General features: G+C 44.0%; 1 protein-coding gene across 1 annotated transcript in view; it reads left to right on the top strand.

Moving 5' to 3' along the window:
* The window catches only part of ITPKB (inositol-trisphosphate 3-kinase B), a 93894-nt gene that overhangs the window by 2495 nt on the left and 66486 nt on the right, over positions 1 to 24913 (top strand). The window contains exon 2 of the mRNA XM_075925311.1: positions 144 to 1889. Within this exon, the coding sequence (XP_075781426.1) occupies positions 318 to 1889 (1572 nt within the window). The 5' untranslated portion in view covers positions 144 to 317. The remainder of the gene's footprint in view (positions 1 to 143; positions 1890 to 24913) is intronic.

Here is a 24913-nt window from a genome sequence, read left to right as displayed (position 1 = left end):
CTAGCACACAGCCAGCCACAGCCAAGCAGAACATCGTCACTCCCCCGCATCCTTTGCCCAGGAGTCCAGCCTACAATGCTGCCCCATGCCCAGCTAATGCCCAGGGCTCTAGGCTCATTGCTCTCTCTCTCTTTCCTCCCCAGCGGATTTGTTTATGGAGCTTTGGGCACGGGCCAGGCCAGCTCCTCAGTGCTGCTCCGGCTTCACTGGCGATGGTGCTGCCCGCGGGCCAGGGAGGCGCCCGGCTGCCCCGCAGCGGCTGACCCAGGAGGAGGAGGAGCAGGCGGCTTCCCCCGCGAGCGCCCAGGCTCAGTACTATGGCTGTGTACTGCTATGCGCTCAATAGCCTGGTGATGATGAATAGCAGCCAGGAGGCAAAGAGCGGTGGTAGCGGGAGCAAGTCGCCCCCTCCCCGGGGGCAGGTGCTGCAGGTCCCGGAGCGGCACAGTGCCTGTTACCTGCTCAGCCCAGGCACTGGGAGCCCCCGCTGGCACCGAAGGAGCTCAGCCTTCCTTTTCCCCCCCGGGGAGCAGCTGCCACCGGAGGAATCCGGGAGCACCGGGAGGCTCAGCAGCCCGAGCCCAGGGGGAAGGGAAGAACCATCAGCACCTCGCCAGCGGGAGCTGCAGCATGTGCAAGTGAACGAGAAAGTGGGGCTCTTCGAGGCGCATATCCAGGCACACAGCTCCACCGCCCTCCGGAGCCCACGGCCTGGCCGGAGGTCACCATCCCCCATGTGGCTCTGCAGCCCACCCCCCGGTGGAGCCCCAGGGGAGGTGCCCGGGCCAGAGGAGAACAAAGTCCTGGCAAGCCCCTCACCCTGGCCAGAGGCAGAGCGCGGGGGTGGCGTAGGACTGGCTCTGGGAGAGACGGGGAGGGGGAGTGAGCACGCCAGGGTGCAGGTGTCTGGGGAGATGGGGCGGGGGTGCGGGTTCACCGGAGGGCAGGGGCCGGGGCACTGCGAGGCACAGAGCACAGGGGAGATGGAGCGGGGGAGCAGGACCCTGGGGGCACATGGCACAGAGGAGGTGGCGAGGAGCGGCGGGGCACTGGCGCAGAAGAGGAGTGGGGCTTGTGAACTGCCGGGACCCGAGGAGCGGGGCAAGTGGAGCGGGCCCCCACGGGCGCAGAAGACGGCGGTGATGGAGAGGAGGGGCAGTGGCATACAAAGCTCAGAAGTGCTGGAGAGCTGGGCGGAGATTCACACAGCACGGGGCTCGGAAGTGATGGAGACGAGGAGCGAATCCAGTGAAACGCTGGGCTGGGGGGTGATGGAGCGAGGAGCTGGGATGCACAGCGGGCAGGGCACAGGGGTGATGGAGCAGGGCAGCGAGTCCTTAGAAATTCAGGGTTCCGCCTCACCAGAGGAAGGGAGCGAGAGTTGCGGATCACGGGGCTCGGACTCTTCAGCTGCTCCGGAGCAAGGAAGGAGTGAAGAGCAGCAACGGCCCCCTAAGCCTGGCTACTGGGGGGAGCTCGGGCGCACCCCAGCCTGGACCGGTTCTGCTGAGCTGTGCCCAGCGTCTGGGAGCTCCTTGGGAGCAGAGGATCAAGTCTGTGCCCAGCTGCAGCAGGACCACCCTGGAGACCCTCAGCTGCTGGGGATAGAGACACGCACAGGACAAAATGGGAAACCCTCGGGGGAGGGCTGCTGCGGAAGCACCATCCCCGCTGTCATCATTACTGATCTGGGGGGTCAGGAGGAGGAGGCCCAGGAGAATCCCCGAGTGAACATGCCCATCAGGAAGCTGTCTTCCTCTTCGGCTTCTTCCACGGGCTTCTCCTCATCCTGGGAGGAATCGGAGGAGGACATCTCCAGCGACCCCGAGCGCACCTTGGATCAAAGCCAGGCCTTCCTGCAGACCCTGGACCAGCACAAACCCAGAGTGGTAAGTCCTGCCCAAAGCAGCTTCTCCTTCCCCCCTTTCTGGTTCCCAGTGCTGGCTCTAGTACTGGTACCCCAGATTCTACCATGGCTCCCTCCCTCATGCTGGGACCAGCCACCCTAACTATGACCCACCCATTAGTTTCTCCTGCACCTTGTCTCCCCCCATCCTGGAATTGGCTGTGCCAGTGCCAGACTGCTTTAGAGTGCAGAAAGGTAAAGGACAAGCAGGGGCCTCTGGCAGGGGTAGGTGGAGTCTGGTAAATGGATACTGTTTCCCCAGATCCATTGGGAACCACTTTTCTAATGCATTATCACCATGGTTATTATAGTAAAAGACCTGACAATTGCCCTTCTTTATCTCAAGTGGGGTGATGCTTTGTTAGCCACCCTTAACCACAAAGTGAGGTGCTTATTAACTCTGATGAAAGACAAAGCCAGAGTCAAACTCTGTCACTGATTTGGGAGGAGTTTAGAATAAGTTTGCAGTCATTCAAGAGAAACTTTCTCTCTTTCCCTCACACATAAACACAAACCTCACCACTATGCTGTAAGAGTATGCTAATGTACATCAGTAACAGTATATCCCCCTTCTTTTAAGAGAGATCTTGCACAACCTATTGGAATGCCCCATCTTGGAATATTTACGCAAAATTCCTATCCAAGAACTGCAAGCTGGAACTTACCTAGAACTATTTATTAGTCTTGTAACTTCATGCTAAGGTGTGGTTCTTTTTCTTCTTGCTGGCACCAGTTTTACACTAGTATAAATAACTTCAGTGGCTTCAGAGGCATTTCCCCTGATTCATTTGCATATTTGTACATTTATTCTTCAAAATTTAATTCCAGTTGGCCATATCTATCTATCTATCTATCTATCTATCTATCTATCTATCTATCTATCTATCTATCTATCTATCTATCTATCTATCTATCTATCTATCTATCTATCGGATAACAATAATGAAATCCCTAATATACTTCATGGACTCTCTGGCACTTCTCCATTTTTGGAGTAAAACCTTTGCATTTAACATTTTAATTATTTTATTTTTATTTATATATTTATTTGAGATTGGTTTGTTTGGGGTTTTTGGGTAGGCGGAGGTGTCTGTGTTTTGAGTGTCATTCTTGCAATGGTGGAAAGGCCTTTCCAAAGAGGAAGGTTTTACTATGTTTTCTAAAGATGGTGGGACTCTGGAGTCCCCAAATCTCCTCTGGAAGATTGTTCCATGACTGAATCTTCTGGACAAAACACGCTTTTTTCCTGAGGAGAATTTGGTTTTTAATGTAGCTATGGCTTGATTCACAAATTGCTTTGACATTTAATACTTGAGTCTTAAACTGTCAAATCCTGAAAGTTGTGGAGCACCCACAACTCTCATTAATTCTGATAGGAGACCAGAGCATCCCTCCTTGTTTGGTCCATTATGTTGAAACAGCCTCAGGCACATTATAGTAGAGACTCTTGTTGACTTCAGTGGTATAAGGATGAATACAATATAAGAACCTAACTGAACAGAAGGATCAAATCCCTGAAGAAAGGGATGCTGTGTGGTTTTTGCTCAGGTTGAAACACAAATGAAAAACATCTTTTCTGAGCTGCCTGTTTCTTCTCATAGCAAGGATCCAGGCCCAATTCTGTGAAGGACAGAGAAGCAGTTGGGCAGAAACACTGTTGGCAAAGAAATGAACACTGTAGATCTTTATGTTTTCAAATAGTGTGAAACACTCTGATCCATTGAGTCACTCTGTGTGCTCTGTGCTTTGTGATATTCCTCTAGCTGACAAATGTTTGTTCTGTGCATACTAGTTTTTAGAAATCTCTGGTTATTCATTGTCCATCACTGACAACTTTTATCAGCAGTACCCATCCTGCTGAACTTGTGCTGCAGGCAGTTGAGTGCTAGGGTGGATGGGACAAATCCAGCTTCCTTGAGGATCAAAATGGATTTCTGTACAAAACAGTACCTGTGGGTGAGGGGGAAGAGAGGCGGCGGGGGGGGGGGGGGGGGGGAGGTTTGTTTCATCCTTACTTGTTGGGCAAGCTTTTTTCTAAGCTGTTTCACTGCTGGAGAATGAGCCCGATTCAAAGGCCACTGAAGTTAGGGGAAAAGCCCCTACTGACTTCAGTGGACTTTGGACAAGCCCAAAGGTCTAGCAGTGAGTTTCCTAGGGTTAATTTGTATTATTAAAGGGCAGAGTCTGATCTAAGTCTGGTGAAACACCAGAGTAACTTCACTGACTGCAGTTTGATTACTCCAGTCTAAATGAAACCCGAATAAAGTGTCTCCTGAAAATCTGGGGTCCTGTGTACACTGGAAAACTATTTTGAAATAACTAAATTTTACTTACTAACTCCCTATTTTACAAAATTGAAATAGCATGTCCGTACTATGGGAAAGCCTCGAAATCAGTCTGAGGCAGGCTCCATTAATGTGAATATGCTATCTTGACTTAGAGCCCCAAGAAGCACTGGGGAGTAATTAATCTGAATTACTCTGGGAAGTAGTTATTGTGAAATAGTGGCACCAGAGCATCCACGCTAACACTGTTTTGAAATAGCAATTTCAAAATTAGCGTTAGTCCCCGAGAAAAGAAGGAGTACAGATTTTTAAATAAGTGGCCCCTTATTTTGAAAAAATGGGCTTAGTAGTGTGGTCGCTCCACTTACAAATTTAACCTGAGGAGGGGGGCTATTTTGAAATAAAACTCTAGTGTAAACCAGGGCTGGAGAAGGTTAGCCAGCACTTTTTTGATTTGGTGTTGTGCCAAATTATACCTACTGATCTGAGGATCCAGGTCTGGGTATCTGCAACTGCATTTAGTGATATTTGTGTGGGTGGGAAACATCTATGTGCAGATTACATTTTGTTATGTGCACTGAGGAATGTCTGGATGTGCACTGCAAGCAGAAATACATGCTGTTGGCTGTAGGCACTCTGCTAATCAGCTGGGTGGCTTTTTAATCTCTCCTAGGTAGCCTTTTGAGTGCTCAGTTTATAGGGAACATTGATAGGAAAGATTGCTGCACCTGAGAAAGAGATAGCAACAAGAAAGTGGTTTGTGCTGGAGGTATGTTCAGGATTGTATGTTTCATACTGGGTGTTTACAGATTCAGTAAACAGTAGGCTCACTTTTGTTCTTCCTTTTTGGAGGCTGTCTGGCAGGAGAACCTATCTGGGATGTCCGGCTGTCTATTGTAGTTCCTCTCTGAGGTGGGTTTTTTTTTTTGTATGGTATGGCAGACAATTTCCTTCAGGCCTTCAGAACTCATGCTGCATTGTTATTGCAGATACGCTTCTGTCTACCTGTTACTTTGCAATCTCACTCTCACACTGGCTTGTCCAACAAGAATTCCCCAAATGACAGGGAACATTAAGTGGTTAAGTTGTTTAACACAAAGAATATGGATGGGTTAGTCATCTCCTTTTGAGATAAGACACATGGAATTCGGAAGGATGTTTTCTATATACCCCTCCATTACAGACCTGCCTCCTTGACTGACTCCTATCTCTCCTGTTCCAGTCTGTCTGTAAAGTGCACTGGGGACCTGCAAGATGAATGGTGTTAGAGACGATTGACGTAGCAGATATTATTAAGGAGTGTGTTAGTGATCCCCAGTGAAATGACAGTAAGCAAATTAGATCTTTTTTCATAGTAACTCCTCCTAAGGTTTAAATAAAGTGTACATGGTGCGAGGGTTCCAGGCACTGTGGTTTTTACTGGGCTGCAGATAGTTGCTTGGGGGAAACCCCACCCCATTTGTGCAAGCTTGCAAGGCTCAAAAAGCAGTAGAGCTATCACACTTCTTAAGCAATGTTGCAGGAAGTGCGTTGTCCAGGGGAATCTGCAACCTAGTGTGCTCCGGAGCAGTGCTCCACACAGAGCCTTTGGGTCAGCAATGTCAGGATTGTGGGCAGGCTGGGGAAGGAGTGGGAGGCTGGCCAGTGGGTCCACCCGTAATGCAACACAGCTGCTACTCCAGTCTGGGGGGTTGTGCTTTGCATGTTGGGAAGAATCCCTTTCTTTTGTCCCACACAGGCACTGTACTTAGGAGCTGCATCGGGGGCTTTCTGTGCCCATGCAATTCTGGTAGAACAGTGCAGCTGCACAGGCACAGCTGGGGCATGATCAGGCCCCTGATAGGATTTCACCCTCATTAGGCACCTGATCCCCCTGTCGCGGGTTAGGTTTAACTCCCATTGTCTTCAGAGGAAAATATGGCCCTGCACGTGTTTCTTTCCCAGAGGGGCCCTATTCTCCTGCCACAGGATCTGAGTAATTCCCGCTAAAGTCAGTGGAATTACTCGTGTCTTGCAGCAGGAGACCTGGGCCCCTGCAGCAGGTTAACTCTCTCCACTGTGGCTCTTAAGCAAATGATTGCTGCAACTAGCTATTGCTCACTATCACCATGTGCTGATCACCATGGTGAGTCAGTGCTAGCCAAGCAAAATCCTTGATTCCTGAATAGCTCAGCGCCAGGGAGAGCAACACATCATGTAACTATTTCCTTTATGAAAATGAAGGCTTTAAGCCCCCTCTCTCCAGACAAAGTAGCATGAGATACCATTAGGCATTCTTGTTCTTGGCCTTCCCTTCACTAGTGCAGAAACTGAAGGACTCTGAAACCTGAAGTGTTGCAGGCACAAAAGTTGCAGCACATTTCAGACTGCTGCCTCTCTGAGCAAGCATCGTGTAATCACCGCTCGCCTAGAGTACAAAGTTTCCATTAACGTGAGCTAACCAGCGAGAGCTTTTGGAAAGGATATATGTATGATTAGTGCAGCACGGGAACTGTATTGGTTTGTGATTGGCAGGGACTGTAAAATATTTCTGAAATGAGACAATGCAGCTGTGACAAGCTGCCGCCAAGTGCCAGGCAGATCCTGTGCCTTCTCTCTTTACAAAGTGTTCCAAAGCCTTGTCTCGCAGCAGCTCTCCTGATTTGCTCCCCTAAAATAAATGTCATATTTCTATCCAAGATGTAATTTTAATGAGGAAGGGGCAGTACAATAGCAAGTATTTCCCCATGGGGTATGCTAGGGATGATGCTGTGCAGAGCCCCTGCCATGGCCTTCCCATCTGGCCATGTTCTCTAAACCTGCATATCCCATAATGCAGTGGTCTCCAATTTTTTCAAGTACAAGATCACTTTTTGAATTTGTCAGTTCAGGATCTGCCTCAAACCCAAATACCCCTTTGCCAAAGCCCTGCCTTCCTCATTCTGAGAAGATGGGCTACAGAGGAGGAGTCGGAGTGACATCAGCAGCCCTGGCCTCTGTCTCCCCCAACCTGCGCAACAAGCAGAAGGCTCCCAGAGGGCAACTCTGAGGCTCTGGGCAAAAGCAGCAGGGCAGTGTGGAGAGGGGTAGCTGAAGTGCTGGCACTTGATAGCCTCCCAGCCAAACCAGTCAGGATCACCTGCCAGAGGCTCCAAGATCTACTGGTAGATCCTGATCGACTGGTTGGTGACCACTGCCCTAATGCATTGTGACTGGGTGAAGATGCTACCATAACCTAAAGAGGGTGGATGGTACCATTTTGGCTACTCTTTCTTCAGCAGTTTTTTTAGCCAATGGAGGAGCATTCCTACTGCACCCACTCCATGTCCCACAGCATGGGGGATATATGGCACATATTAGACTCTTTTACTATAGGTCCGTGTTTAGCAGCACATTCTTTCACTCTGGTGATTTTTGAATAATTCCACGCTGAGAACATTCATTCAAGAAAGCGGGGAGGTTTCTGAGAACTCGTTATTTGGGATTCTGATTCTGTGTTGCACAGTTTTGTGACTCGTGATGCCTGCAGGAAAATTAAGATCTAGCTTTTCAAAACCGTTCATTCATTTTGGACACAGTTGTCTCGCTGAAGGCCAACCACCCACAGATCCCACTGATGTTCGCTGGAGTTGTCAGTACCTAGAACCTTTGAATATCAGAACCACAGTGTCTCCGATTGGATTTAACAAAATTGAAGCTCACCACATTTGTGGAGACTTTGCGCATTTTTATAGAACCGTAAAGTGATTGTTTTTATCAAACTGCCGCAGGACCTGTGTCATGTTTTCCATGTTATTTCTATAGCAAACTAGAACAGATATACATGCAGAGATAACATGAGCCCAGCACTTTCAGTCATTACGTGGCACTTCTGCAGTGTGTTGGCACCTCTTTCTGGTATTAAACCTCAGTTCAGCTAGGGTTAGCCCTGTATAATTATTAGAGCTCACTTTTTATCCATACCAGTAAGTGAATTGGTGCAGTTATTCTGATTTATTTCAATTAGATAGAACCTAGCTAAGCTTCCTGAGAAATATGTTAATAGTTAATAAGTACCGCAAAAATTAAAATGTGGGTGGAATTTTCAGAAGTGCCTAAGTGACATAGGAGCCTAACTCCCATTTTCAAAAATGTCTTATACACTTGGGAAACTAAGCCCTATTGATTTGCTGTGAGAGTTAGGCTCATAAGTGCCTAAGTTGTTTTTGAAAATGCCGTTGATACGCTTTTTGAAAATTTTACCTTATGCCAGCCAAATTATGTAAAAGCATAAATAGACTTTTCTCTCTGAGTCTGCACAATGGCTGTAAGTAATTCAAGAAGCTATTTAAATATTATGTCCAGGAGCTTCAGAAGTGGGTTCTTAAATCTCCAGCAACTCGTCTTGGCTTCAGTTGTGGGTATTCAGAAACTCTGACATCATAAATGGAGGCACCCCAAATTAGTTTTAAATATGGATATCCTAACTTCTCTGTACTTCAGTTTTCCCTTCTACAATATGGGCATGACAGTATTTACCTAGCACAAAGGGTTGCAGTGTGACTTTAATGGATGTTCGTAAAGCTCTTTAAGATTTTCAGACAAAAGTCTCTAGACAGCTGAAAGTTACTGTTACTGGTGAGCACCAGGGTGCTCTGGCTTCATTTAGTTTTTTGTAGATATGCAAAATTAAAATCTGAAACATCTGAATGCTGTTAAAACTCAAGTTATCATTCTGCCTCCTGCAAATTATTTTCGATGCTCCCATGCATTTCTGTTATGAGAGAAAAGAAGATTGTATAGTCATTTTAAAATATTATACAGGGAAAAGGAGACAGTCTACTAAAGACACATTCAGTCCTTTCGTTCAGATCTGAGATTTGTTGCTGATCAAAAGCCAGGAATGATTTTGGGAAAAGTAGGATGTTACTTGCTACTTGAAACTTTTTTCTTGTAAATAGTACAGTAGTATCTGAAGAGCACTAAAGAATGGGAACAGCATTAACAGTCAGTTCTACTGGAGCCTTTTAGCAATGGAAAAGCATCCCATATCCCCCCGAAAACACAAACATAATCTCTGAGGTCAGACAGGCACGGCAGAAGGAATTGGATTGTAAGTACAGTACACTGTTAGCTGATCCCTGATTTAGAGAACTGATTTGCAAAAGTGTTGAGCATCTGCCATTGCCATGGGGTGAAGTCCTGGCCCCAATGAAGCCAATAGAAGTTTTGCCCAGGATTTCACCCTTGAACTTCTGCTGTACTAATGGGTGCTCTGCACTTCTTGAAATCACGCCCTTGGATGTTATAAAACAGAGGGGGACTTATCACAGCATCCACTCTGGGTGGATATGCTTGGCCTGTATAAAGACTGACGTATCAGATCCAGTGGTAACAGAAACAACTTGTTATAGGACCACAAAGACAATTTGGCAACTCTGATGTCTCTCTTGCCTTTGCGTGGTGTCAGTCAGTCATGAGGCAGGTTTTATTAATGGAGTTGAACAGAGTAGAAATCAACACAAGATTTGGCCCAGCATCTTCACATAGCCTAGTAAGCAAGAGCATGTCCACCTCTGCCCTCTCACTTGGCTGTTTTCCTGAGAATTCAGATTCAGAAACCCTGAACTATTTGTCCTGCCTTCATGTGCACAGGTTTCAGAGGTAACTATGTTAGTCTGTTTCAGCAAAAACAAGGAGTCCAGTGGTACCTTAAAGACAAACAATTTTTTTATGGCATAAGCCTTCATGAATGCTTATGCCACCATAAAATTGTTAGTCTTTAAGATGCCACCAGACTTTTTGTTGTTCTTTTGACTTCATATTCAGGAAGACATTACAGAACCCAGCTGCAATCTTCCCCTGCTATGAACTGTTAAATAGATACTCAGATACTATGGCAAAGGGATCTATGCTCATACCAAAAAAGAGACAAGATTAAGATACTGTGGAAGGAGTCTCCCTCCTACTACAGTCCCCGTACATGGCTTGGCTGTACACGACTGCCATAAAAACTCCTTGAGTGTCCAAAGGAGAATTCACCTAGTGCAAACAGTGCATATGGCAATCCTAGGTCCATCCCACAAGTCCTGGCATGGGTGGGATTATTGTGAGTGAGACGGGTTTACTGAGGTATCCATTTGGAACTGTACACAGAAACTATAGTGTTGTTTTTTTATTACTAGCAGTTCATATTTAATGGACTGCAGAGAGTGTTCAGATCTACAGCTAAGAAGGAGAAGGGAGAGGAGACAGGTTGACTTTCCCAGTGATCTGCAGACCAGAAAGATAAACCTGCAGTCTGTCTTGATATGTTTTGTGCTGATAGATTTTGTTAAATTAGAATAAAAGTTATTGCATCCTAAGCCACTCATGTTAAATGTTCTTCCAATTTTAAGCAGCATTCTTTCCAGGCTCAGCTACATTTGTTTTTATCTTCTCTATGGCAATTGATGACCTAAGTCTGCAAATGTGTAATGCTGCAGGAACTCCTGTTATGTATTTCTTCCACAGCTGTAGCTGAATCAGGGCTGTCTAATCCAATGACATGTTGTCATGCCTAATGCTTTTTTTAATAAAGTCCAGATTCTAAGAGTCAGCAAAGTTTACATATCCCAATTAATACTTTTAAACAGCAATAAGGACAGAACCTGAACTGTGGTTCTTTATTATCTTTATATATTTTTTAATCTTCTTGAGCCTGACCAGAATCTATTTGTAGGAAACCTAGCAGGATGGATAAATGTTAATGAACCAAACAAATTAATCTTTTAATAATCTCAAGTGGAAAATCCAAGGCAGGCTGGCATACAACTTAAATAAGAAACTACAATTAAATCCTTATCGGGAACTACCAAACAACTTCAAAATGCCAAGTAAAGTGTGGCTTAAAGACAAGCCAGAATAAGTTCCCCAGATTTGCCCAACTCTCTGAATTTTGAAACTATGGGCCTGATTCTTCTCTTACGTACTCCGGTTTTATACCAATGTAATTGTATTGTGCTGGACTCTCCATTCATGCCCCTTCTGTTGTCATTAATACCAGCGCAGAATGAATGCAAGGTGGGTCTAAAATTCTCCCAAATGCAAATGGTAACATTTTGTATCTGTTGTGCACCAATTTTGCACTGGTTCAAATGACTGCTCATGGTGCTGGTCAATGCTGAATCTGGCCCGTGGACATCTAGGGTACGTCTACATAGTAGCACGAAACTTGAAATAAGCTATGTCATTTGAGCTATGCAAATTGTGTGGCTTATTTTGAAATTTGACATTGTTTACACAGCGCTTATTTTGAGATAAATTGCTATTCCGGCATCTTCCTTATTTGTCGTGTAACGGGGTTTGCAGAAAGCTGGAATAAGCCGCCCATTATTTCAAATGTATTTTGAAATAATGGGCATATTATTAAGATGTGCACAATGTTATTTTGGGAAAACAGACATTATCCTGAAATAACGTTGCTGTGTAGATGTATCTCTATAGAGTTACATGTGATTCACACCAATGTAAGTGGGAGAAAAATCAGGCCCTGATTTGGAACCTCAAACATGATCTGCTGCTGAATATCAGAGGCAAACCCTACCTTTATAATGGTACAAGCCAAAAATCCAGTTCCAAGTACCCCTCACCTTTGAGTGGATGTTCAGAATAGATAGTTCATTCTGCAGCTTGGGACAGTCATTGGTTTTCATGATTGGTTATGCATTCAAAGCAAAGCTTGTGCTCACAGTACGTGGAGGTATTAGGGAAGGCAATTGCTGGTGTGTTTAAATAGCTATAGAAAAGTTGTTAATTATTATCTTTTCTGAAATGTATTAATAGTGCTAAAGGCCCATCATGCTAGTCTTGAGCTGCGGGAACACCCTCTACTGTCAGAGGACAGAGTGAAATGCCAGATAAAGGGGAAGTGAACAAAGAAAGAAAAGAGATTTCAGAGACTGACTTGTATCTGCGTACGTTACTGTAACATTTTAAAAGGCTGCACAATTTATGTAAAACCTGTGGTTTGAAGAAATATGGTCAAGTGCTTTCTCTCCACTGTTTATAATTTTGTCCTTGGGACTTATAAATGCAATTTAATTCCTAATCAATTTTGCCCTCTTTATTCTTGGCAACCTTAGGGTTTTTTTTCCCACCTGTGTTTTTAACAGAGCTGAGATGAATCTAACTCATTTGTAAAACTAACAAAATGAACCTAGTGCTTACTACACTATCTGTCTCGACAGCAAAACGAATGTGTTTTTCTGTTTCTGAGTTTCAAAAAGTCCCCTTAACATGTAGTAAGAAGCTGGCTAAAACATTTGAAGCTCTGCTAAGCTGGTTATGTTTTGTGCCTTACGTACATGGGAAAATTATGTAGGCTTATTTATATTTGTTTATAAGTCAATTTAGTTAACTAGGTCCAAGCACCTGTGTGGACATGTTTGTTTGGATTTCAGAATGACTTCAGTCTAGTTTCAACCTGTTCTCAGTTGACTCAAGTCAGTGCTACACAATGGACCTGTATCAGTAGAGCTACATGGCTCAGGAGTTTGAAAAATCCATATCTGGAGTGACATAGTTACACTGAGCTAACCTTCCAGTGTAGACAGCACTGTGTCAGCAGGAGAGCGTCTCCTTTGACCACACCTACTGCCTCTTGGTGAGGTGGTCTAACTACACAGACAAGAGGGCTCTGACATAGCTTATGCACTGCAGTGGTACAGCTGTATCAGTGCAGCTGTGCTAAGGCAGCGTTTGAAGTGTAGACTGCCCACAGACTAAACCAAACAAAAGTCACTTTTAAACTGTAGAGTGCCCACACGGAGATTGGATCTGGTTTAATAGTATCAGTTTATATTAACTCCTTACACTATATTAGGCTACGTCTACACTGGCAGCTTCTTGTGCAAAAACTCTTCCAGAAGAGAGCGTCTACACCGGCATGTGCTTTTGCACAAGAGATATGCTTTTGCGCAAGAGCATCCATGCCAGTGTAGATGCTCTCTTGCGCAAGAAAGCTCTGATGGCCATTTTAACCAGAGGGCTTTCTTGCACAAGAAATTAATGTTGCCTGTCTATACTGGCCTCTTGTGCAAGCACAGTTGTGCAAAAGGGCTTATTCCTGAGCGGGAGCATCAGAGTTCTGGCACAAGAAGCCCTGATTTCATACATTAGAATGTCACTTTACTTGCGCAAGAACACGTGGCCAGTGTAGACAGGCAGCAAGTTTTTGCGCAAGAGCGACCGCTTTTGCACAAGATCGCGCCAGTGTACACACAGCCTATTTGTACAACTTCCCAATGCCTTATCTAAGGCCACGTCTCCACTGCAAAATTAAATCGAGCTAACTTACATTGGCATACAGCATAATTATATTGCTTATGCGTGTCTGCACTTTGCTCCTTGTGTCGGTGGTGCTAATCTTCACCTGGTGCACTTGTACTGATTGTATTGTCAGGGTGAGGCCTTGTGGGATGGGTCCTGAAAGATAATAACAGTTCATGTAAGCCACACTGACACTGAGTCAACCTAATTAAATCTACCTGACTCCATGCTGCTCACGGAGGTGGAGTTATTAAGTTGGTATAATGGTATTGCTACATTAGCGGGAGTGAAATTTAAGTACTGTATAGATGCTTCCATTGTTCTGTTGATGTAAGCTGCCTTGCGTTGACCTATCTCTGGAGTGCAGACAAGACCTGAGACTATATCTACATTGCAGTTGGAAGTATAATTGCAGTTGAGGTAAGCATGACCATCTTAGCTTTTGTCTAGCTAGAAAAGCTATCAATAGAAATGAAAATGTGGCAGCAGAGGCATCAGTGGAACCATGGGTAGATACTTTGCCAAAGTCTGTCCCACTGCTTCTTCACTTCTATTGTCTTTTGAGCTTGCTAGATTAAAGCAAATGCGGGTACGCCTATCCAAGCTGTAATCACCTTCCCCCCATTGCAGTGTAGACATTCCCAAAAGGGGAGCCCCAAAGGGCTTAAGCTTACTTGACTGAGCTAACCCACCATGTTTGCCAGTCAAGATCAGGCTGGAAAGGTTTAACAGCTCTGGTCTTGTCTACACTTACTGGGAGATTTGCACTATAAGGATTGATCTTCCAGGGGTTGATTTAGCGGGTCTAGTAAAGACCCTCTAAATCAACTGTTGATCATGCGTCCATCGACTCCGGTACTCCACTAGATCAAGAACAGTAAGGGAAGACTCAATGGAAAGGCAGTGTTAACTCAATATAAGATACGTCGACTCCAGATACCTTATTTATGTACTCAGAGTTTTGTACCTTATTTTGACCTTGACCCCTAATATAAATCTGGCCTCCAGCTACTGTGCAGCCTTCTCCCATACTTCAGTCTTGTGTTGCAGGTGTAAAGACAGCAGGGCCTCAGCTACTTGAGCCCTGGGCTTTTCTGGAACAGAGCATCGCTCAACTGCCATGAGTCTAGGGATGTGCACAACTGGAGACTTAGGAATAAAAGACCTATTAGACTTTTTTCACTTGAGAAATGAATAGGTGTTTGAAAAGAGCTGTGCAAATACAGATTACTTGATGTTTTTGGTTTTCTGGCCATTCAAAAAAAAAAAAAAAGAAAACCCCACAAATTGTTCCAGGTCAACATGAAACAATTGTTTAAGAACATTTTTGGGAAATTCAGAAAATTGGAAAAATCATTTTGGGACAAATGAAATATTTAAATATACAGTTGAAAAGAAATGAAAAGTCATTTGGATTGTTTTGATTTTTTTTATTCTTTTTTTTTTTTTTTTTTTTTTACTGAAATGATTCAGCAAATTCAACATGAGTTTTAGTTCACACAAATCTGCATTATTTGGCCAAAAACAAAATTTTGGCTGAAAACTTTTGCCTAACTCTCCATCTGAACTCAGGTCTACATGAAAATGCTTATATGTGAAGGTTTGAGGACTGTTCGTTGCCCAGATCTTCCCTTCATTTCAGCATATGTCTCCTCTCAGCTCTGTCCAAACTTAGAAGTAAATTACTTGCTGATCACTTTCCTTTAAGTCCTTCCCCCTGGAGTGCTTCTCTCCAATTGAGCCAGTCTCGTGATTCAAGATTACAGCAATATGCCATGGATATGGCACCAAGCAATGCATCTCACAGTTTGCTTGCCAAAACCTTTTCAACATCCACTGGAATGCTGTTGCTCTCTTTGATAAAGGATGCTGCTAAATCTGCACACACCAATTTGAAAAATCACCCAGAAGAATTTATCGCTGTCCGTTCTTCTCTTAGGCCTTTAATAAGAGGCTCTGCATGGCTTGCTCTGCACACCGGAGTAGAGGGCATGGAGCTAGAATAACAATTTTTATGCTAACTCCTCTGTCTTTCTGCCATGTGACTTTGGAAGGCTGGGCGTGGCCATTTAACTGCTGCACTTCTGTTATTATCAACTGATGGCATAGCTGTTAGAGACAGAGGCAGCCACTGAATTAGAGTAGCCCCAAAGCTTCTTTGATTTGTGCCAAAGGCTAGATAGACCAAGAACACATGAAAAGCAGAAAGCCACCTTTTCCCAGTGTCTCAAGCCTGCACTGAGCATATTTTGGCCGGAACTGATAATTGGGCCCCAGATCTTTATCTCAATCTGGAACCACATCCGAAGTTTGTGATCCAGTCTGTCTCTAGGCCCTGATCACACCAGCTCCTGAGGAGACCCTGGAGAAACAGCCTCTTGAAAGTGGTTCAGACTGATTCTTTACCTGCTAAAAAGTGAGTACAGCAATGTTGCCAATCCTCCAGCAATTAAAGATTAATCTTTACTTAAAGGTCATGTCATGTGATGAAACCTCCAGTCAAAACTGGCAACCCTGGGTGGAAGTAAAACCTTATCAAATCAGTGTTAGCATTAATTCTTATGTTGCATGGATGTAAATTAGTCTACTAGGCACCTGGCTGTGGTAAATCAAGCCTCTGGCTCTTGTTACAAACCTTGGGTCCAGTCAGGTTGCCACTGAAGTCAGTGACAAAATTTCCAATTGCTTCTGCGGGAGCAGACCCAGGTGGCCTTTCTGCCATCCAGTTGCCAATGTTCCCTCTAATCTTTTCCATCCATGGGTAGATTTTTTTCCCTCCATGTGCAGAATACATTTTGTTATGTGCATCGAGGCATGTGCAGATGTGCACCACCAGGATAAACACAAACTTGTCCGTGAGCACTCTGCTAATCAGCTGGGTGACATTTGAATCTCTCTCACACAAGCTTCAGCTTACAGGGAAGACTTCCGGTTACCTGGAGAGGGTTGGTTTTGAATTTAAGATGTATTTGTGGGGCTAGAATCTGTATATGCACTAGAGGCATCAAAGAGCTGGAACGGGGAATTCTTGGGGAATTTCCCCAGGGTGGGTTGGTGTAGGACTGATACAAGCAGCTCTGTGCTGGCCTTCTGTGCAGTCCCCTGCACAGGAAGAAGGTGGAGGCGTGGCAGGTGGGAGGGGAATGTCTGTGTATCAATGAATGGCCAAGCACAAAGAGCTCTTATTCTGGGCTGCAGAGCCTGGGGTTGTCCAGAATCAGAGGTGACGTGGTAGAGCCATGTTTGCATCCCCCCCCCCCCAAGTCTCCTGGGCTGTGTCTTCTGTGTTGCGTTTCTTGATGTGGGGCAGCACAGAATCTGTACCCTTGTCTCTGTCCCTGTGACAAATCCTCAGCAAGACTGAGGTGCCTCCTGGCAGTGCAGACAAACCCTTAGCTCTAACGGCATGAACGAGGGCTATAGTTTAATCTGAGGTCAACCACACTTCGCTGTGATTCAGACTGAAACCTGTGGTATCAAATGAATAAGAGCGGCAAAAGCTTTAGATAACTGGCAGCTTCTCTGTAAGGTGCACCACCGGGTCTGGTTTAGAAAAATAACCTAAACTGAAAGGACCCTGAAATCTGATCTGAACATCTTCAGAAAGGCCTGCATTGGTAGGGCTGAGTGACAGACTTTCACTCCTTCAGACCTTCACAGTAGGCTCATTCAACAAATTCAGTAAAGGGGAAACTCAGCAGTAGGCAGCTAGCTGTAACTTCATCATTGGCTTCTGTAACCTGCATAGGTTCCAGGGAGAGAGAGAGGGAGAAGAAGTACATGCATGTGCTGTATGAAGAAGCATCAATGAGCTCTCTTGTCATTGCTGCCCTTTCAGCATTGCTTGTACATGTTGGGCCATTTCCTCACCTTGTGTAGATCACTTGGTGACATCAATGCAGTGAAGGGGATTTATGCCAGCTGAGTTCTGGCCCCCTTAACTCATCTCTGCAGGGGAATTTGGGCAAACAGGAGAAACGGGAGGCTATTGTGTGGTAACCTGAAGCTTTTGGCAGCAGCCTTTACTTAACAGAAGTCAGCAAAACATCCCTCTCTGAAGTAATGTACCGGGGACAGTTTCCATGAGGAAAGTTTCTAAGCATTTTTGGGCACCACAGTGCAATTTTAATGCTGAGTGCATAGCATAGTGTGGCCACCATGCAGGCATTTTTACACTGCGTGCAGTATTCTAGGTGTGAGCGTATGTGACATTGGGATATTTTTCTGTCTTATTAGTTATCCCTTTCCTAATGATTTCCAACACTCTGCTTTTTTGACTGTTGCTGTGCAATGCGTGGATGTTTTCAAAGAATTATTCACAATGAGTCCAAGATCTCTTTAAGTGGTAGCAGCTACACTCCATCATTTTGTATATATAGTTGGGATATGTCTTCCAATGTGCATTACTTTGCATTTATCAACACTGAATTTCATCTGACATTTTGTTGCCCAGATACCTAGTTTTGTGAAATCTCTTTGTAACTCATCGCATTCTGCTTTGGATTTGGATATCTTGAGCATTTATTTGTATAATCTACAAATGTTGCCACTTCACTGCTTACTCCCTTTTCCAGATAATTTATGAAGAACAGTTTTGTTCCTAGTACAGACCCTTGGACGACACTGCTATTTATCTCTCGCCATTGTGCAAACTGACAATGTATTTCTAACTTTTGCTGCCTATCTTTTAAGCAGTTACTGAGCTCTGAGAGGGCCTTCTTCCTATTCCATGATTGCTTACTTTGTGTAAGAGCCTTTTGTTTGTGATCTTGTCAAAGGCTCTCTGAAAATCTAAGTACACTGTATCCTTTGTATCATCACGTTTATTTGACCCCCTAAAAAATTCAAATAGGTTGGTGAGGCATGATTTCCCTTCATGAAAGCTGTGTTGACCCTTCCCCAACAAATTATGTCCATTTATGTGTCTGGTAATTTTGTTCTTTACCAGGGATGTGAAAATGTAACCATGTACACTTGCCTGGGCTTATTGGGCAACCTTGACAGTTACACACAGGGGGAGCCAGATTTTATGGTTACACTCATGGTGCCCCTCTCCCCCGCACAGAGGCAGCAGCATGGGGTGGGGCAGGTAGGATCTAGTACGCGTGGAGAGCTGGCTTTTATTGTTATATACAGGGTTCCTCCTTCCCTGCAAACTGCAGCAGCACAGGGTGGGGCAGGTGAAAGCCAGTGCTTACGGGGAGCTGACTTAAAAGCTGGCTTCCCTCCATGCACCAGCTCCTGGGCAGCTGCCTGCCCCCTGCGTATAAACATGAAAATTTCAGCGGTCTGGGACAGTTCCTGAGATTTGTCACCTAAACAGAATGGCTCATGTATGGGAATCTCCCTCATATCCTCAGCTGTGAAGACTGATACAAAGGATTCATTTGGCTTCTGTGCAGCAGACTTGTTTTCCTCAAGTAGGGTTGCCAGATGGTTTCAACAAAAGTACTGGACACACTTGAGACGTTACATCACAATCTACATTACATCTTATTTAGAAAATACTGGACATTTTTATTTTTTCATTTATATTTTATCAATTTGTTTCCCAAACAGAAAGCTCAAATACGGGACTGTCCAGTTCAAAACTGGACACCTAGCAACCCTATCCTCAAGTGTTGCTTTAACACCTTGACCGTCCAGTAGCCCCGCAGATTATCTGTTTGGCTTCCTGCTTCTGATGTACTTAAACATTTTTTTGCTGTTAGTTTTTGCTGTCTTTTTCTTATTCCTCTTCAAATTCTCTTTTGGTCTGCCTAATTAACTATGTACACTGGAGACGTTTGTAAGCATTTCTGTGTACCAGTGCAATTTTAATGGTGCTACCAGGGGTTGCAAGGTATAGAATTGGCAGGATGCAGGCATTTTGACTCAGTACCTATTACACTGTACTAACCCTGTTCTGAATATGTTTAATAACTTCATAGAACAGCACAATTTTTACAGGGCAAGATAGAGCATTTGTGCATAAAACCGCGCAGGTACTGATAAAGGTGGATTCAGCGCTCTTTGATGCTAGTAGCACTCAGAAGATAGGAAAACAGCTCTGATTATATTAATCCTAACACAGGAAACCAACACAGAGGCTGTTGGCCAGCATCTCTCCTCAATGCAAGATTTTAACAAAAACCTTGACTTTCAAATTAAATAATTGCACCTGCACAATGATTTATGAAGATCAATCATGCTTTTATGTACAGGCAAGATTAGGTGCTGATAATACACATTTAATATCAAGCTAGTTTAGCTAAATATCCTACAACTGCCATATAATTGAATGCCAAAAGTGCACTGGACAGATTCAAATGGCCCCTTTTTCTAACTGAAGGATAGTTAAATGGATTGAAATGCTTTTTCCTTTTGGATTGAAAAACTGTATTTGCCTCTTTCATTAATAACGGATGGGCGTACATCCTTGCTCCTAAGGACTTTCTAAGATAAGGGCATTCTTTCTCCTATCCTTTTCAATATCTGTTTAGAGCCTCTTGAAAAGTTTAATTGTAATAATCCACACATCAAAGTAATTAACATTAGCTGTAACACCTTTAAAGTTAAGGGACCAAATTATGTTCTTATGTAGACCATTGGCTATGTGGACTTTGATGGATTTGCACTTTTATAGCTATGAAGAAAATTGTACCCACTGTATATTATATACATATATTCTTTTGGAGGTCAGCAGCATACGGGTAGAGCAACACTACCTAATAGACACAATTAGAACATTTCCAGGATATGAAATTAACTGAGGAAATAAGTTTACAGGATATTATCCAAAAACATATGATTGCATAACAACATTTTCCATCTACGTTATGGAATGAAATAACTTATTTGGTAATTAAATGACAAGCCAGTTTGAACAGGATTGCCAGCTGTAACAAAATACACATTACAAAACAAATAACAAATGATATTACTGGGTGACAACAACATTACTGAGCAGAATGGGGATTTCAGAAGTGATCGTTGGCCAAGCAAATACTAACACTGAGATAGCACTTAACATCTACAAAGCATGGCTGCACAAGCCTTACACACAAGGAATAATACCCCTGAAAATACCATTCTTCTGAAAATACCTGCTAATCCCTTCTAGCCCTCCAAATATGCATTTTATACAGAATAAGCAACAGCCTCAAATTTCACACTCAGTCTAATACGATATTGGCTAACATAGAGTGTGTGTAGCTCCCGAACATATACTGTAAAAGGCTGAATCTGCCTTCAGGTGCATGCACAGTTCCTGTTGACCTCAATAGAACAAACACTCACACCTCTGACTGCCAAATTTGGCCCATGTTCTTTATCTAGATCTTTGTTTTCTTCCATTGAGAGAAGCTGACTCAGAAGAGCACAGACTACAGAGTTTACTGACTCTTTCCCCTGAGTTCTATGAACCTATCATGTTCGGGTCACTGGTGTTACACAACATTGTTTCACTTCATTTTAAAGCATGGTAATGACATTGGGCCACATTTATCTCTAGTACAGGTCCATTTAGTCCAGTGGGTTTATACCAGAAGTGAATATGGCCCAGTGTATGAAAGAAATTAAGAGGGTAAGCCTGGTTGGTTTGAAGTGTGTATGGTAGAGTCAATGAGAAATAGGAAATGTCTATGAGTTGCACACTCCCCCCACTTTTGTCCGAAACTCTGCTTATTCAGCTGAACATAATGGGTATGTCTACACTGCAATTAAGCACCCATGTTTTGCCTGTGTCAACTATCTCAGGCTCATGATACTTGGCTGTAGGGTTGTAAACCAGCATGTACATGTTTGGGCTTAGTCTGGAACCTGGATTCTGGGAGCCTGCCCCCATCATAGGGGCTGAGGTTCCCACGCCCCAACACCTACACAATAATTTTACAGCCTTCGAGCTTGACCCCAAATCAGCTGATATGGGATGGCCACAGGAGTTTAATTATAGTGCAGATATGCTCTCTAATACCAAGAAAAAGATAACATCACTAACCAAGAAAAGATATCAAATATATTAAAATATCTCGACCCGCTGTCGACCCAGAAACAGAGAGCAGACTCAGTTGCATAGCTATGCAGCAAGTCAAAAACTGTGACTGCCCTGGATCAACTGATTTGGGCTCACTTGGTTTGAGCTGCTGGGCTGTAAAACTGCTGATTAGACGATTGAATTCTAGGACCATGTGTGGGGAGACGGTCTGAGCTTGTCTCTCTCCCCAGCAGACAGTGGTCCAATAAAAAATTACCTCATCCACCTGGCTCTGCAAGGTCATGGGTCATTCTTGTGCTAGGCTCCAGCCAATCCATAAGCCTGGAGCTGGTCTGGTGGCTCTCAGAGCAGGTATATAAGCCTCACAGGACAAACAGCATTTCAGCCTGCTCAGCGTCACATCATGGCTTGGAACTCTCCCCGTCCTGATAGTGGTAACAGGCTCTACAAGACTTAGCCAGCTTCAGCCCAGTTCCTCGTCCTGCTCCAGCCTGCCTCTTGTGCTGGCCTTGTTCACAGCCCTACTTCTTTGATCCCAGCTCACTCTGAGTTCCTGATTCTGGGTCTGACTTGTGGCTCTAACCACTAGGCATGGCCATCCCTGTCTCAGTTTCTGATTCTGAAATCCATACTTAGTCAAAATCTCTCATTAATTTCAGTGGATGTTAAAGATCCCAAAGTTTGGTCTATACACATTAAATGAGGATTGATGGTTTATGTGAGTAAGTGTCTCTAGTCTGCGGATGAGGTGTCTTTTCAGGGCTATGTAAGGGAAGGTTGTACAGCTATTGCCGATAATCTACCTATTCTTCTGTTTCATAGAGAAACTTAGACTTCAGGGCTGTCAATCCAGCCTCTTTCTTCAGCAGTATATTCATGGATACCTTTGTAGACCTGAAATAAGAACTGTCCATCTCAGCTATTTCACATCATCTCAAAACAAAGTTAGAATTCAGGTCTCTCTCTCTTTCTTTCTCTCAATATAATTGCTGAGCCTTCCTGTGGAACAGGAAGTAGTTTGAAAAGCTGTTTGAGTAACTGATATCATCTGATCAATGGAAAAAATTGTTTGAGATGGCTTGTAAAAGTGCAGCCGGCTATTTTTGAAATTACTGTAGTTTCTCTTCCCAGACCAGAGGATGCTTTTCACTGCCAAGAGAGTCTCTATAGTCAAATGGAGCATTACTTATTGATTGTTTTACGTGATGTACAGTGTGGGGCCTGATCCAAACCCCAATGAAAACACTGACAGTCCTACTATTGGATATTTCCCAGAGGAACTCCCATTGTCATCCACAGAGTTGGATCAGGCCCAGATCAGTTAGTCAATAGAGAGAGGAAGAAGGCCCTATTCAAAGTAACAAGGGTGGGAACACAGCAACTGAGTGTTTATGGATTCTCTGGTGTCTGTTGTCAAGTGCAACATTCTTGAGAACCTAGGTTCATTGGCGCCAGGGGAAAGAGAGAGCGAGATATGATAAAAAGGTACCATATTGCTATTAGCAGAGGGATGCAATATAACTGTATCCTTTCTTCTGCTTTAATAATAAAGCTAGGGCTGGCCATATATCAGAATGACACCCTCTCCCCACCCCCATTCAACTTTTAAATGAAACCGAAAAGGTTGACAGTTCACATCCATGAGAGGTTGGCTGATTTATTTAGTAGGATTTTGAATAAGGAATTTAAAATGCATATAATGTAACTGTCCCTTCTCTGATCATCTTCCTCCTTCACATTCCTTTGTGAAGCCTTCATCTTTTTTTCTTTTCCCTGTCTCCATTCCTCCTGTCCTTGACACTCTCTCTTTCGTCTTTATTTTAGAAATCAGAGGGGCTTGAAACCTTTTAGATCCCATGTTGCCCATCACCTGGGCGCTGAACTTTTCTCTACAGTGCATTCTCCAAGTTTTTATCATGTCTGGCTTTAAATATTCATCAGCTTATTTCACTGCTTGTCCATGCAGTTAGTCCCTATCATTAGCACATTGTTTTTGTAGCACATTTGTATCCTCCAGACACAGTTTCCATTATGGTAGGGTTGAAAAAAAAATCAGTTGAAAATTTTGGGGTTTTTTTTAGTGGCGATCTGAATGATCCCAATATTCATCCCAAACTGAAGAATGTTGTCCTAAAACTAACATGTGTTAGCCAAAAATCAAAGTGTTTGATTGGAGTGCTGAGCACTATGCTACATGGGAGTTGTTTGAGTGCCCCATGATCACTTTCTTCTCTATAACTTGGGATCCCTGGTCAGAATACATCTCCCATGATATACTATGGTCCTTTCCCCCACTTTCTCCTCCCGCCCCCCAGGGATTAGGAGGAGTGTACAGCAGAATGGGAACTACAGCTCCCAGAAGGCACCATAGCAATATTTCCAGATTTAAATATTTCAGTTTTCAGGTGTTTGTTCAGAATTTTCCGTTGAAAGCAGACACTGGCCAAAACATTTTAGTTAACCCCATTTGCTGTCAAAAAACAGTTTCAGTGGAGAATTTTTGACCAGCGATGTTTGCCACCTTTTGTTGTTTATCCCAGAGCACTTTTGTGTTGGGTTGCACTGTAACAATGCGATGATTGTCATGAAAAAGAACCCTGTCCTACTTCCCTTAAAATGATTTTGAAAATTCCCCATGTACTTCAATGGAAGCAAGATCAATATTAACGTTAGTAGAAGCCCAAAGACCTGAGATGTGTTCCCTGACAAGACAATTCTGCATTGGACCCCGAATCATTTACATGGCATTTGAATGGTCCTGCAGGTATAGATGGAAGTGGGATGAGCCCCCTTCCACCAAATTAAACATGTGTGGGCAGCCAATGTGTTTTTTTTTAAAGGATGCTAAAACAGTGCTCCTTGTACCCTTTGGTTAAGATGAGCAGGAGAGAATGGTCTAGATCCATAACCTTCGAATTCATGAGACTGCAGATCATCACATTGTCATGGGACCTATGCTACTTTCCAGGATCCCTTGAACAAGGTCCTGATAGCAGATTAAGTCACTGCATTTAAATAGTTCTCTACAGGGACAGTATATGGCAGAAGTGCAAGGCAGGGTGTAATGGGAGATATAAGACATTAGCTGTAGCAGTTAGCATAAGGCTTCAGGCCTATGAACTTTGACATAGAATTCTCAAGTGTTATCCATATAATGAATTAATTAATATGTATAAATATTTGATACTTGATCGATAGATTGTTATCACTAACAGGCAGGGGTCCAGTTAACATTTGCCAACTACTTCTCTGTTACCCAAAGGGGTGCAGTGCTAAGTAGGGAACCTGGGGTAAATGTGTTAACATGGGATAAAATAGGGGAATCTGCAACAAGAGATGGGAAGAGAGAGAGCAACGTGGGCAGGGAAGGAAGAAGATCAGCAGGTAGAGCCCAGGAGGCAAGGTGTGCAGCATGGGGGCTAAGGAGAAGAGCAGGCGGAGAAGGAAGTGAAGGGCAAGCGAGCAGGGAGTAAGGACAGA

This window comes from Pelodiscus sinensis, chromosome 3 (assembly GCF_049634645.1).
Source record: "Pelodiscus sinensis isolate JC-2024 chromosome 3, ASM4963464v1, whole genome shotgun sequence".
Lineage (NCBI taxonomy): Eukaryota > Metazoa > Chordata > Testudines > Trionychidae > Pelodiscus > Pelodiscus sinensis.
This window is presented reverse-complemented; position numbering and strand designations above follow the sequence as displayed.